At 53.3% G+C, this 15420-nt stretch overlaps 1 protein-coding gene across 1 annotated transcript in view; it reads left to right on the forward strand.

The window, feature by feature from the left end:
- The window catches only part of IGSF21 (immunoglobin superfamily member 21), a 44678-nt gene that overhangs the window by 22908 nt on the left and 6350 nt on the right, over positions 1-15420 (forward strand). The window contains exons 2-3 of the mRNA XM_075172082.1: positions 3109-3221; positions 11457-11578. Coding sequence (XP_075028183.1) covers positions 3109-3221; positions 11457-11578 — 235 coding nt within the window. The remainder of the gene's footprint in view (positions 1-3108; positions 3222-11456; positions 11579-15420) is intronic.

Here is a 15420-nt window from a genome sequence, read left to right on the forward strand (position 1 = left end):
CGCTGTCGGAAAGCAGAGGGAAGGGGGGGGGGGGCGAGGGATGAGATTCGCATGTCAACTGCAGCAAAACAGCAGGTTTCGGACAGCTCCATCTGGATTCCTGCTTTATTTTTCAGCACCTGGCTTTATTTTCCCTGCTTTTCCCCCTCCCTTACACACATCCTTAGCATTTTGGGGGCTGGCTTCTCCGGGGACCGTGCATCTGTTTCTCTCTGCTCTCCCTCTCGCTCATGCTCTTTCCTTCCTTCTTTTCCCCATCTTCTGGGATGATTTTGCTCTGAATTTGGGCAGCTGATGCTCTTCGAGCGGGTGGGTTTTCACCTTCCCTCCCCTTCCAGGCATCGCTGGGGCTTCAGCATCAGCCCTCCGTGGGGTCCCCTTCCCCCCAGCACCGGTGCAATAAATCACGGCGCTCCAGAGCTTTGGCTTTGCCATGCAGGAACTGCTCTGGAGAAGTGCAGGAGCATCCAGTGGTTACACTCCACTATTTTTAAGGACCAGATGTCCTCCCAGCACAGCTGAGCCCAAATTACTGGGTGTAGAGGTGGGAGCTGGTGGGCTGCAGCCCCGTTGCCATCTCAAAGTGGTTTTGCAGCACGTGGAGAGAGCAGCGCAAAAATAAAAACCCTAATTTGGCTTTTTTGAACTGTCTGGAAGAAGCGGGTTGGGGATGTGTTTGCAGGGGGATTTGCTCGGGTAAATGCTTGTGCCAATGCATTTGCTACACGTGAGTGGAGGTGGGTGGCTGGGGCCACCCCAAGCTTGGCCATTTTTGACTTTAAAAAGCCACCAACCATCAGGTGATGGTCTAAGCACCAAAGTGGTGCTGGACTGGGATGGGGGTGCTTTGGCTTCCCATTGCCGTGTACAGGGTCTGAAATGCAGGGGCACAGGAAGAGGGATGGAAAGCCATCCGGGGATGCTGCGGTTATAAGCCGCGAACTCCTGTATCTCAATAATTCGCAGGCGCGAGGGAAAATGCAATCTTAGCTCTGTCTTTGTCACCCGTCGGTTCTGTCGCCAGCTTTATTTAATCGCCCTGTTGATCCGCGCCGGGGGCAGGAGGGAGATGTAATCTCGCCCGGCGGCTCCCAATGCTGGTTGATGAACAGGCAGAGCTTTTCTGCGCACATGGAGGCTCCGTCCCCGGCGCGGATCCATCCCCGATTTCCTTTGGGCAGGTGCCACCGTGCTGCATAACATTTGCTCATCCCCCTCCCTTTGCTTTCGTGCCTGTTGCTCATCTCGCTTTTGGAAATGTCAAAAGCAAAGCGGGGGGAATCGGGGCACCCACTGCGAGACCTCGCCTGACCTTCCTCGCATCCCTCCTCCTCCCTCTCCCATCGCTGCCTCTCTATATCTACAAAGCCCCGAATTCGAGGGGACCGCGTGCTGCGTTGGCAGCCGCAAGGAATTAATCCCCGCTTTAGCATGCTAAAATAAACCCTGTCCAGGCGAGGAGAGAGGCTGGAAAGAAGCCGGCCCCAAATGAGCGTGGCTGCTGGCGGGGATTTGAGTCGCCATCAGCAAGGAGAGAGGCGTCGGGCTGGGGTTGCAAAGGTGCAATATTAAACCCCATCTTGCTGTGCACCATTTCAGGGCTGAAAACAGCCCTTAATTGAGCCCCCATCCCTGCTCAGCGTTGCTGTCTCCCACGCACCCACTGTGCAATGCTGCAAAGCGTTCGCCACCATCAAAAAAATCCACTTTTTTCCAAATTTCCTTGCATCCAGCTGATTGCAGCAGCAAACCCTCTTTTGTGGCCCCCCCGAAAAAGCAGTGCAAAGAGGGTTTCTTGAATTTTACAGCCCCGCGCTCAATATGCCAGGCCACGCTGCCTTGCTGTTGCAGCAGGCACGTGTGCGTGCAGCGTGTTCTCCCACAGGTCACGGTGGAGATTTATTGCAAAAACACCGGCAACTTGTTTTACAAGTGATGCGAGCCTCGAATCGCTGGCTGTGGGACATATAAAATCACCTTCCCCTCTTTCGGGGGATATTCTGCAAAGGAGTCTCAGTTTCTGCAGCCCCATTTCCAAACCTGCTCCCATTTTCCAGGCGCTCTGGGGTTTTTTAGCGTTGCTTTTCCACCTGATGCAAGCAATAATTAAAAAAAAAAAAAAGGATTTTTGCAGTGGGTTAAGGGCTATTTTGGGGTGCCCTGGTTGCAGACGATGTCAAACGGGTGTGGTCAGGGCAAGGATGCTAAGAAAGGCTCAGATCTGCTGGGCTGTCAATCTGGCATTTTCCAGCAGCCGGAGGAAATAGAGGAAAATAAAATAGAAATGCAGTCGCCTGCCCTCCTGACCCTGGCTGCTCCATGCTCCCGCAATAGTTTTGCAGCAAATCGAGGAGAAACAGGGAGAAAACAGCCAGACGGAGCCGCCCGTGCTCTGATTTTCCCAGTGCTACAAGGACAAATCCTGCATCCAGCTATGGGGGAGATGGGGAAGCAGCAGGCTGTTGGCCAAGGCTGGGCTGTAAAACCGCAGGTTGGGCTTTGCATATCCTCTGATTAATCTGTTGGACCCGTTCCCATGAGAAATGAGTAATTTAGAGGGTTTTAAAGAAAGCCTGAGTGGAGGAACTTGATCTGCAATGGGGAGAGAACCAATGTGGGGCAGATGATGGTGGAGACAAAGTCAAAGCCATATCTCGATAGAAAGGATGGGCTTGGGTTTGCAGGTGGGAAAGGTGGCCGGTGGGATCAGGGCTTTGTGTGTGAATCAAGGTGAGCCTCAAAATCTGGGCGGCCAGGGTTTATTTGGGCAAACGTGGGCAGTTTTGCAAAGCTGGTGAGAGAAGCAGCGAAACGGTCGGTCCTCGCATTTTGGTGCCATAAGCTGGTAAATAAGGTCAGGAAGGATTTTCCCCAGCTGGTGCTTTTTTGGTGCATTGGAAGCAGCCAAAAGTCATCATTGCAAGGAGGCAAGATGCCACGCTGATGGGCTTGCCCATGGGTTACCCCTATATGGGATGGAGCCGGCGTTTGCTCCCCATAGCAGAGCTATCAATACCATAAAACCATTTGAGAACAGTATTTTAACCCCCTGCCCCATCCTTCCCCAGCAGCTCACGTCTCTTTTTCTCCTTTCTTTAACTTTTCCAGCCTACCTGACGGTCAGCATCGAGCCGCTGCCGCCCGTGGTGGTGGGAGATGCCGTCACCCTGAAATGCAACTTCAAGACGGATGGGAAGATGCGGGAGATCGTCTGGTACCGGGTAAGTGGCGCCAGTGCCTTTTCCCTGCCCTTGGGGACAGGGACGTGAAGCCACTCGGCTGCTTTGCTCCTGTACAACAGAAGGGCAAGGCTGGATGGCGGAGAGAAAGGCAGACGGCGCTCTCGCTGATGGGAATATCGATTCGGTGAAGCAGGCAGGCAGGCGGGCTGGCCTTTGAAAACCTGGCGAGGGGGAGAGACGTAAAATGGCTTTGCAGTCATCCTGAGGGCTCCACGAGGCTTTCTCCAGGCGTTTTGTTATGTTTTCTGGATGGATTTGGGGTCGGCAGGCTCGGTTCAGTGCTGGGGGCTTTGCACGGAGGGTTGGTGCCGGTCGGGGTTTGGGAGCTGGGGGCTTGGGTCAGTACCGCTGTGCAAAGAGGATTTTCATGTTGGGTGTGAAATGATGCAAAAAAGAGGGTGGTTTTTGTGCTGCGAGGGAAATTATGCAAAATTGAGGGTGTTTAGGGCTCGGGGAACAGCGCTGGGCTCTTCATGGGAGAGCTCAGCACTGAGCCTCCCCTCAAAACCTTTCCCCTTCCCATCCCTGTCCCCAAAATACCCAGGGACGTGGGATGCTGATTTGGAGCAAAGCAAGATTTATAGCATCTGGTTTTATTTGGGGAGGGGGGATTTGGAGGCTGTAGCTTTCCCCCCCACCAGCATCGCTCCCATCTGCACCAAGCCTGGATCCAGCCTCAGATGTAACAGTCCAGAGCAGTATTTTTGGCTTTCTCCAGGGAATTTCAGGATAAGCTGCCAAACATGAATAAAACCCTCACAGTGATTCGATCAGAGAAAACTTAGAAGTTTCCCAGGATGGGGAAAAAACTCAGCTCTTTGCTTGCATGTTTGCTCGTGGAGGAGGCAAAGAAAGAGCTAATTGGGCTGGTGGCATCGGATGAAGCTGCTGCCCTTTGCCATAAGATATTTTTTCTTGGTTTTACTGTCTTGTTTCTCCTCCCTGAACAAGGAGCATCTCTGCCTTAAAGGTCTTCTTCGCATCCAGGCAGGTTTATAAATAGGAAAAGGTGCTCTCTGTACTGATATATATTCAGTTGCTGGAGCGTGGCGCGTGCACAGGAGTATTTCCATCGAGTCCTGGCTATTGTTTGCTATAAATATGTGTATTTAGGTGTGTAGGGGATGCAAGCAGAGAAATATCAAAATATAAACCAAAAACTGTCCCGAACCTTAAATTGCAGCTTGCAATAGGCTTCGTCTCCCCCTTATTTTGAGGAGGAGGCTTTTTGCACAGTGGTCTTTCCGCCGGCGCTGCCATCTCCACCGGGTTTTTCCTTCCCTTTTCCACTCGGTAATATTGGATTAACCCACTTTCTCGCGAGCTGGGGCTGGATTTGCATAATCCCCCCCTGCGTGGAGGGATGCTGGAGCCCTCGGCGAGAGGATGACGCGCCGGGGCGGCTGAGCAAATTACGCTCCGAGAAACCACGGAGAGAGTGGGAGGGAAAAAATAACCCAGCTTTTATTTTTATCACCACAAATCCCCCTTTCTTCCAGGTTTTTTACCCCCCCCTTCCCTTTTTCTCCTTTCCCAGGGAGCTTCCCTCATTTGGAAAGTTGGGTTTTTCATAGAACATCTCAGGATTTCCCAAATTCCCTCCTGATTTCAGGGTTTTTCCCCCTTTTTTTCCCCTATTTTGTCTCACTTACGGACTTCGCAGCTGCCCAAACCCCCAGCCGCAGCTCCCCTGTGCAGGAGGTGACGGAGGTCTCAGGCGAGCCGGGGTGGAGGTGCTGGGGCCACGGAGTTAGATTTATACATTTGTAAATCATCCTGACAGCATCTTTGTGCGTGGCACCGGAGCAGTGGAGCGGGGTTGTTGTTGGGACTCGCTGGGGCTCCCGTTTCCCTTGGTTTATTTTACAGGGAGCGGAGCGAGCTCGTTGAGTTTAAGGATGCAGAGCTGCTCCAGGGGTGCGCGTCGAGCTGGGGTGGGGGGGAAGGCAAAAGAATGAGAGTGCAGCAGCAAACTCGGCAGCAGTTTGGTGTAGGGCATGGGGTGGGTGCATAACCCATCAGGGTGCATGCATAACCCGTGGAGTGGGTGCATAACCCATTGGGAGCATGCATAACGCATGGGTTGCATGCATAACCCATCGGGATGCATCCATAACCCATGGGATGCATGCATGACTCATCGGGAGCATGCATAACCCATCAGGGTGCATGCATAACCCATCAGGGTGCAGGGTGGGTGCATAACCCACGGGGTGCATGTGTAACTCGTTGGGAGCGTGCATAACCCATCGAGGTGTGTGCATACCCTGTCGGGAGCGTGCATAACCTATTGAGGTGCATGCATGACTCATGGGGTGGGTGCATAAGCCATGGGGTGTGTGCATAACCCAGCGAGGTGCATGCATAGCCCATCAGTGTGCATGCATAACTTGTCGAGAGCATGTATAACCCATGGGGTGGGTGCATAACTCATAACTCCATGCATAACCCATGGGGTGCACGCATAATTTGTCGAGAGTCTGCACATAACCCATGGGGTGGGTGCATAACCCATCAGTGCATGTGCATAACTTGTCAGAGTGTGCATAACCCATGGGATCCATACATAACCCATGGGATCCATGCATAACCCATGGGATCCGTGCATAACCCATGGGATCCGTGCATAACCCATGGGATCCATACATAACCCATGGGATCCGTGCATAACCCATGGGATCCATACATAACCCATGGGATCCGTGCATAACCCATGGGATGCATGCATAATCCATGGGGTGGGTGCATAATCCACGGGGTGGGTGCATAACCCGTGGGGTGCGTGCACACCGACGCTGAAGGCTGTGAGGGGTAAAGGGGCTTCTTACCAGGGGTAAGGCAGGTAAAACCCCACTGAGAAACACCGCGCTGCAAATCTGCACCCCCCAGACCCCCTCTCCAGCAACTCCTCTGGGAGCCCCATGGCCGAGGGACGGCGAGCAGGGGTGGCAGCAAGCAACAACGTTTTTCTCGGGTCAGAAAACCCCTCGGCGTGAGCTGCCGTGCCAGGTCGCTTGAAATGTAGAAGACTTGAGGAAATCTGGGAGAGCAAAGGGGCTTTTTCACGGCGTAAACAGGAACGCGCACCATCTGCAGAGGTGTTAATTAATATCCAACCGCCCCCCTCCACGGTAAATTCATCTCCAGAAGGTGTGATTTGCCCGAGAACATGTGCAAACATGGGTCCGAACCCCTTGCACGTTAGGCGAGTGCCCAAAAACCCTTGCAGGAGATGAGGGTGGTGGCATCCTTGCAAACGAGCTTGTAATGAGTCCAGGAAGACACGGAGCTGTCAAGCTGTTAGCTGGCTCCCGTCGCAGGCGTCTCGGGGGTCGCGCTCGAGACCTGATTAGTATGGTCACTGCCACGCCGCAGCAAGGGATGGGGAGGGAGAAAATTACTTTCTGCAGCAGTGCAGAGCTCTAAAAAAAAATAATACAGAAGCGGGAGAGGAAGGGAAAATCCTCCGAGTCTGTTCTGGCTCTGTGCAGACATCTGGCAGCGGCGGGGGGAGCAGGCAGCCGGCAGCAGCCGGCCTGTACACACAGCCGGGGGCTCGGATGAGATGATGGTAATTGCAAAAAAGTGTTTTGCAGATTTTTGGTGGCAGGCGAGGGCCGGGCACGATTCCCCAGCGGAGAGCGGCGCTCCCACGCTCGCCGTCCCTCTGCCCGGCGGTGGCCGGGGGCTTGGCCTGGGGATATTCAGCAGTGAGAGCTGGGGATGGAGGGGAGCCCTCGGGTCCAGGGGGAGTTGTTCTGCCTTGATTAATTAAAGTTTGGTGCTCAGTCTAATTAACAAGAAGGAGAATAACTCAGAGCCGGGGCTGATGTTGCTGTCTGCAGTGCACGTGCATTGCTCTCTGTAGCACCCACGGTGCCCAGGCGTTGCTCTCCGTAGCACCCATGGTGCCCAGGCATTGCTCTCCGTAGCACCCATGGTGCACGGGCATTGCTCTCCGTAGCCCCCATGGTGCACAGGCATTGCTCTCCATAGCACCCATGGTGCACAGGCATTGCTCTCCGTAGCACCCACGGTGCACAGGCATTGCTCTCCGTAGCACCCACAGTGCACAGGCATTGCTCTCCGTAGCACCCACGGTGCACAGGCATTGCTCTCCATAGCCCCCATGGTGCACAGGCATTGCTCTCCGTAGCACCCATGGTGCACAGGCATTGCTCTCCATAGCCCCCATGGTGCACAGGCATTGCTCTCCATAGCCCCCATGGTGCACAGGCATTGCTCTCCGTAGCACCCATGGTGCACAGGCATTGCTCTCCGTAGCCCCCATGGTGCACAGGCATTGCTCTCTGTAGCACCCATGGTGCACAGGCATTGCTCTCCGTAGCCCCCATGGTGCACAGGCATTGCTCTCTGTAGCACCCACGGTGCACAGGCATTGCTCTCCGTAGCACCCATGGTGCACAGGCATTGCTCTCCATAGCCCCCATGGTGCACAGGCATTGCTCTCCATAGCCCCCATGGTGCACAGGCATTGCTCTCCATAGCCCCCATGGTGCACAGGCATTGCTCTCCGTAGCCCCCATGGTGCACGGGCGTTGCTCTCCATAGCACCCATGGTGCACGGGCGTTGCTCTCCGTAGCCCCCATGGTGCACAGGCATTGCTCTCCATAGCACCCATGCATGCGCATTTCTCTCCGTAGCACCCATTAACGTGGCCTTTACAAGCAAGGGGACGTACACCATGACCCCGTGGGTCCCCCTCGTCCCATCTGCAGGCCGTTCTCCCCATCCTTCATGCACCAGCTCTTGTTTTTAAGCTCCCTGGCTCGGTGCCTGGGGATTGCAAGGCGTTTTGCTCCGTCAAGGGGATCGTCGCGCCGGTCCCTGCCCAGCAAATGCCCTGGGGCTCCAAAACCTGCGGCCATGGCAAGCGGGGGCCGATGCATTACAGATGTTGGCAGCGCCGCTCGGAGCCGCCTGATCGATGGTGACAAAGCGCAGTCCCCACGGGGGCTTCCTCTGCCACTGCCCATTAGGAGAAATGAGACGTTACGGCCCCGGCTGGCGGCTCCCGCAGTGGCTCCGAGCGGGAAATGTTGCTGGTGACAGTGGTAAAATCACGGCTCGCAGCAGCACCGGCTCCAGGGGAGGGGGAAGTCGGGGTGCAGGAGCCAAGCGAAGGGCACCCCATGTGCTGAAGCTGTTGCAAGCCCTTCCTACACCGTACAATGCTGCTGGGAAAGCCCAGAGCCTTGGTAAATTTGGGAATGCTGGTTTAGGGATGCTTGGGAGGAGCAGGGCTGGAGGCACCGGGATGCTACTTTTTACCTCTCACTCCTGGAAAGCATCTCCCAGAAGTTTGCAGCCCCCTCCAAATTTTCAAGCCGGGTTCACTCACGGCGGGGTTGTGCCTCCAATTTATAACCTGCTCCCCTTTGGGGAAAAATCTCGAATTTTGCGATTGGGGAGAAATTCTTTAAAATCTGAGCAAAGCCACTGATGGAGAGATCTTGGGCCGGTAACTGCGAGAGGTCTGACTCGTGCCATTCATCTACACGCCGGCTGGGCCGTCTCTGCGCCTCGGAGATGATAATTTAAATGTCAGCATGGGGAACTCTTTTAATTCCTCATGCTCAGGCGGGGAGGGAAGGTCACAAGCATCAGCAGAGTTTATTGAGCTCTCTATTACCGCTGGGCGAGGGCATCGCTCCAGCTCCAGGGAGGCAGCCGGGAGCCCGGGCTGCGCCTCCCAAAATTGCACGACCCTCTTGCAATGTTGGTTTGATCGTGCATGTGGTTTAGCGATGCTGGAGAGTGGGTACCGGCATGGGTGCTGCCCTTTGGGGGAGGGAGATGGGTCGTGGTGCTCATTCTGGGATCAAACCAGCCGGGTTTGGGCAAATAAATCAACTACTCTGTATTTTTGGAAGCCAAATTTAATGCCGGTGGCATTTTGGGTGGCTCTGGTAAGACCGAGGGGTCCAGCAAGCTCAGGGCAGGAGGAGGGATTTCAGCCAGCTGAGCTAAATGCAGAGGCTCAAGCGAGCTGGGGAGGGAGGCAGAAAAAAAGCTCAAAAAGGGGTTTTCCAGCCTGACGCGTTTCTCCCAGCGGCTGTGACATGGGATGCTGCAAATCCCGGTGCTACCCCGCGAGCAATGCAGTCACCCCTTACAGCACCTTTAGGGTATTTTCCCTCTTGCCACAGCAAGTGCCTGTTGCATCCGCTTGGGGAAAGGGTGTAAATTCAGCCCCAGGATGCGGATGGTTGAAGGAATCCGGCCCAGAGCCCAGCGCTGCCCCGTGCCCCAGGGTGCTTCGGAGACCTCCTGTCCTTTCACAACCCACTTTGTCCTCCAAAATCCCTCCCCCGCATCCCCTTGGTCCCCATCCATCACTCCCGGATGCTTATCTAACCCACCGAGCATCCCGGCGAGAGGCTCCGGCAATATTAATGGTGCCAGCGTATTTTGGGGACAGCAAACTGCCGGGTCACCGGCGAGGTGAGAGCGACGGGGGGAGAGGCAGGAGGGGGCCGCCTCTGCGACAGCGGGAAGGAGCAGGAGGTTAATGTCTCCCCGCGCAGTGGCAATCACCGGGTTTTTGTCAGGAATAAGATTTTTACTGGGGTTTATAAATAATGCAGCAGGCAGCCTCGGGCTGCCTGAGCTTGGCTCCGGTGCCTTAAATGCGCCTTTTCATCTCCCCGTGCCCTTTTTCCTCCCACTTCTCAGTGTGGGCACATAATTTGGGGCAAGCGCCATCGGATGCTGCCAAATTATCATCCGTTTTTTCCCCAGCAAGAAGTGTTGGGCTTGGCCGCTCCCGCACCCCTGTGGGTTCACCATCAACTTTATATGTAGCTCCTCTCCAAAAAAATTGACCCCAGGGGGCAGATAAAAGGCTGAAAGTAGGTCTAATCCCTGGAGAGCAACTATTTTCTATGCGCCTTTTCACAGGAGCCTATTAACTGTAATCCCCCGAGGATGCAACCGGGCTGCGGCATCTTCCCTTGCCGTGCATCCTCGGGGGGATGCGGGGGGTCCCGGGGGGGGTGAGCGGCGCCATGAGCGATGCTTCCAGCTGCATTTTTCCGCTCCCATCCTTGGATCTAGCTTGATGTTTTCCAGCTTTGCCCACATCTGTCCAGATGTGCTGGGTAACCTGTGGCTGCAAATTCCTGGTCCGTGGGCATCACCTCCACCGCTCCCCATCCCCTTCCCCTGAGCATCCCATCCAGCAACCGCTCTGGTGCATCCCCAAAATAATCCCTAGAAAATCCTTCGAGATGATACACAAAGAGCTTCTCCATCCAGGAGCAGCTCCAAGATTTCTCCCCAAACCCACCCCCAGGACGTAAATAAAAGTCAGGAAAAAGCGGACGCGTCCTTGAAAACTTCCCCTCGTTCCCAAGGCCGGAGATTTACAACTCCGATAATTCTTCTTGCAGTTCTTTATCCCGCGTCCGTGCCAGCGTGTATTTTCTTTGCAATAAAAGCCTCAGCCTGGGCAAATAAATTTGAAGAGGTGGTTTTAGTGACAGCTTTTTTTTTTTCCCTTCCTTTTTGCCATAAAAAAAAAAGGAGAAAAGAAAAAATTTGGAGTCAAAGTTGAGTTTCGCCCAAGAGGGGGGAGAAGCGCCGGGTGGGGAGAGTGGGGTTTGCTCCACGAGAAATGCTGGTTTGGGGGGTTAATCCCCAAAATCCCCTTCTCCTGTGCCTGGCCTTTTAAAAAAAAACCTATTTTAACCCTCTGATGGATCGATCTGAGCTGGTTTTGCCCCAAAATGCCCATGTCCCACCTGCGTTGCTTTCCTCTGCCTTTTCCTCCATAAATTTGTACTAAAGCTTGCTCCTTGCAAGAGGGGGAGATAAATCTGAAGGCATTGGGGGACACAAGGAAGAAACGAGTCCTCCCCTCCTCCTCCTAAAAAAAAGCCTTTTTACACTTAAAAATTACAACCCCAGTGAGCGGCTGGAGATAGGAGTTGGCGATGCAATAACCGGACAGAAATGTGTGGGTTTTTCTTTTAATCTCAGCAGGCTCATAATAAATAATATTTATTGGATCTTAATAAAAATATTAAAAATAAAAATATTCAAAATAAAGATATTAAAAATAAAAATATTAAAAATAAAAAATACTGAAAAATATTAAAAATATTTTAAAAAATTAAAAAACGGGTGCAAACCTGCTCGTGCATTTGCAAAGGTGACCACAGGCGTCTCATATATGGGGGTTTTTTTTGTAGGTCACCGATGGTGGCACCATCAAGCAGAAGATCTTCACCTTCGATGCCATGTTTTCCACCAATTTCTCGCACATGGAGAATTATCGGAAGAGGGAGGATCTGGTCTACCAGTCCACCGTGCGGTAAGTCACCCCAAGATCACCTCCTTTGACATGGCAGCTGCTTTTTAATGCCTATTTTTAGGAATTTGTCCCCATTTTGGGGCAGTTGAGGGTATTATGGCAATACTTATGTGTCCTCTTTGACTGTTGGTGGGATTTCATTGCATTGCAAAGAAATTCTCATTCCTTACTGCGCCGTCACCAAATATCCGAGGTCTGTCCCTATGGTCCTGCTTGTCCCTAGGGAAAAGGTGACATTGGTGGAGATTTCCAGGGGTGAAAATGGGCAGAGAAAAACAAGGCTTGGGAAAAATAAAATAAAATTTAAAAAAAAAATATATATAAGAGGCGTCGTGGAAGCTTGTCTTTGCTTTTCTTCCAAGTGCGAAATCACTTGCAGGAGTGTCAGCTTTATTACTAATTACACACTTGCTTTATTGCCAGTGTTATAAAAACAAAACTGGAGCCTGAAAAAAATGTCAGGGGGAGACTTAATTCAAAGCAAAAAGGCTGGGCTGATGTATTTATTTTTCACGGTTTTTTTTTTTCTTTGTTTCCTTTTTAAATTAGAATTTGCTAATCGGATTTCAAAGCTCGTTTTTCCCCAGCGTGGGGTAATAAAAATTCTGTGTATGATGGGGAAATTACAGTCGTTTCCTCAAGGTGATATGATGCTTTGCACCTGCAAATGTCCGTGTACGGGTTGGAAAGGGCTCGGCATGGCTCATCCCATCAGATGAGCATGTGTGCAAGCATGAAATTCTTTCTAATTCTTTGGAATTTGAATTTTGGGGGGGGGGTTCTGTTTTTTCTGCTACGCTGCTATGTTTTGTTATAAGCAAGAGCATGCGTGTTAGATGGCTGCCTGGGAATAAATGTGAATATAGAGTGGAGAAGAAGCAGGAAAGCAGGGCTGGAGAGGAGGTGATCGGGATTGCTCAGGAGATGCTCGGAGGATGCTCAAGGCTTGCTCAGGAGGATGCACAGAGCTTGCTCGGGGGAGGCTCAGGAGATGCTTGGGATGCTCAGGGTTTGCTCAGGGGAATGCTCCGAGGATGCTCGGGAGGGTCAGGAGATACTCAGGGGTTGCTCAGGATGCTCAAGAGTTGCTCAGGAGGATGTGCAGGGCTTGCTCAGGGGAGGCTCAGGAGATGCTCAGGAAGGTCAGGGGTTGCTCAGGAGGGTGCTCAGGGGATGCCCAGAAGATGCTCAGGGGTTGCTCAGGGGGATGCTCAGGGGATGTTCAGAAGATGCTCAGAGGATGCTCAGGAGGGTCAGCAGATGCTCAGAAGATGCTCAGGAGATGCTCAGGAGGGTCAGGGGATGCTCAGGAGGATGCTCAGGGAATGCTCAGGCGATGATCGGAGGATGCTCAAGAGGGCCAGCAGATGCTCAGAAGATGCTCAGGAGATGCTCAGGAGGGTCAGGGGATGCTCAGGAGGGTGCTCAGGGGATGCTCAGAAGATGCTCAGGGGTTGCTCAGGGGGATGCTCAGGAGATGTTCAGAAGATGCTCAGAGGATGCTCAGGAGGGTCAGCAGATGCTCAGAAGATGCTCAGGAGATGCTCAGGAGGGTCAGGGGATGCTCAGGGGATGCTCAGGAGGGTCAGGGGATGCTCAGGAGGGTGCTCAGGGGATGCTCAGAAGATGCTCAGGGGTTGCTCAGGGGGATGCTCAGGAGATGTTCAGAAGATGCTCAGAGGATGCTCAGGAGGGTCAGCAGATGCTCAGAAGATGCTCAGGAGATGCTCAGGAGGGTCAGGGGATGCTCAGGAGGATGCTCAGGAGGGTCAGGGGATGCTCAGGAGGATGCTGAGGGGATGCTCAGGAGGGTCAGGGGATGCTTAGGAGGATGCTCAGGGAATGCTCAGGCGATGATTGGAGATTGCTCATGGGGGATGTTCAGGAGATGCTCAGGGGCTGCTCCACTCCTCAAGTTTTGCTTCCCCATGTAGCATGAGCTCCGCTCAGCCGCTCACTTGGTTGTTGTACAAATTTCTGACACGACTAATTATTGTTTGGAGGACGTTTTGGCAACTTCACAAACGGATTACACATTCCCTAACTCAACAGCCTTGCTTTCCTGCCATAAACTCAGCGGTTTCGCGCGGCGCTGGATTTGGCCATTGCTCTCCTCTAGCAAGGAGCACTGGAAAAGCTGGGGAATTAAACCAGAATAAAACATCCCCTGTGCACGGAGCGAGAGATCACGAGCATCCCTTGAGCAAGGGACAAGGACATGCCATGTTCACCCGGTTATGGCACATTGCACCGTCCCGGCGAGGCAAAGCAGCTGCTCCATTTTTCTCCCTTTCATTGCATATTGTAGAACTAATAGAATTTGCAAGCAGAAAATTTCACCGCCCTAGGACCAAGCACTTAAAAGCATCGGTAATCGTCGGCACGGTGCTGGCAAATCGTCCGTGGAGCCGGGGATGTTCGTGGTAAAAGTCTTTTCACACGGTTGCCTTTTTTCAGCGGAAAACAGCAATTTGCCTGGAGAGAAAGGAGATATTTCTCAGAGGGTATGAAAAGAACTTGTTTTCTGAATCGTTGGCTTGATGCTTTTTTTGGAGGGGGTCCTGCCGTATTTTGGGCTCTGCTGAAGAAAAGGAGCAATATTGGGAAGGGCTTGGTGATGGGTCAGTCGTTTCCCAGCTGTTTCCACTCAGGTTTTCTCTCCCTTTCATTTTACCCTTCTGTACTTTCATCTTTGTAATGGCACGGTCACATCGGTGCCGTCCCACGCAGCGTTATCCGGGGCGGCGCGGCTCTTATCTGCGCAGCGCAGAGGGCTGCCGGGGCTGCCTCTTTTCATACCGGCTGTGAACGCCGCCCGCTCGGATGTGAAGAGCAAAGCTGGGAGATATCCAACCCTGGATTTTTCTCCCCTCATCTGATTAAAAACCCACCCTCAAGTAAGGCACTGCTGTATGAATATCTCTATATTTTTTTGCTTTATTTCCAGCATGCTTAGAGGATGCAGAGGACACAGTGGGCAGCGTTTTGGCTTTGCAGGGCTGGGGGTCCCCTCTCTCTGGCCTCTGCAGATCGCAGAAGCCTCAAACTGACCCAACTGGGACTGTTTTACTCCCAAATCCATGCACAAACCCAAAGGGCTTGTCCCTCGCGGTATGGGGCAGCCGCCGGGATGCAGAGGGTCCCCAGCTTGGCGGGGACTGCAACTGCTCCTGCGTGCCACTGACGAAGGGTGTGGATGATTTCCCGCTCCGTGCGTGGGTAATTAGAGGCTGGAACAGATGGCAGAGGCTTAGTTGAAAGCGTTGCGGCCATTAAAAGGAACTGCCAAGTGACTGTTCGCTTCGGCGGGGGCTTGTTTATGCTGGCGGGGGGCTCGCGTGGCGAGGAGGAGGCGTGGGAAGGCAGCCAGGGGCTTTCGGAAAGGATCCGGCAAACCAGCGCCAGATTTCCCCCCCGGCTGGGGAAGCCCTGCGAGGCGCGCGCGGGGGTTTGTCCGGAAAAGTGGGGGGTTTTTAAGCTGGGGGTGGCTTGCCGGGTGCTCCGTGTGGGAATTACCCCCATCTTTATCGCTGTGATGGGATGCTGCTGGCTGGCGAGGGGGGATGGTGCTGGCCGACGAGGCGGGATGCTGCCAGCTGGTGAGGTGGGAGGATGCTGCCGACCAGCAAGGCGGGATGCTCCCGGTCAGCAAAGTGGCATTTCCACCTCCAGCAGCACCGACCCGTTTGCCATCTCTTCCTCTCCTGGTTTTTTTAATATCTATATAAAGAATCTGGATAATTTATCGATCGAAGCATGCTCTGGCTTTGCTTGGAGTTTGGGCTTTTGATGTTTTTTATCCGCCACGCTTTGCTACAGCCGTTGCATTGCCCAAGCGGTCT

This window comes from Calonectris borealis, chromosome 23 (assembly GCF_964195595.1).
Source record: "Calonectris borealis chromosome 23, bCalBor7.hap1.2, whole genome shotgun sequence".
NCBI lineage: Eukaryota > Metazoa > Chordata > Aves > Procellariiformes > Procellariidae > Calonectris > Calonectris borealis.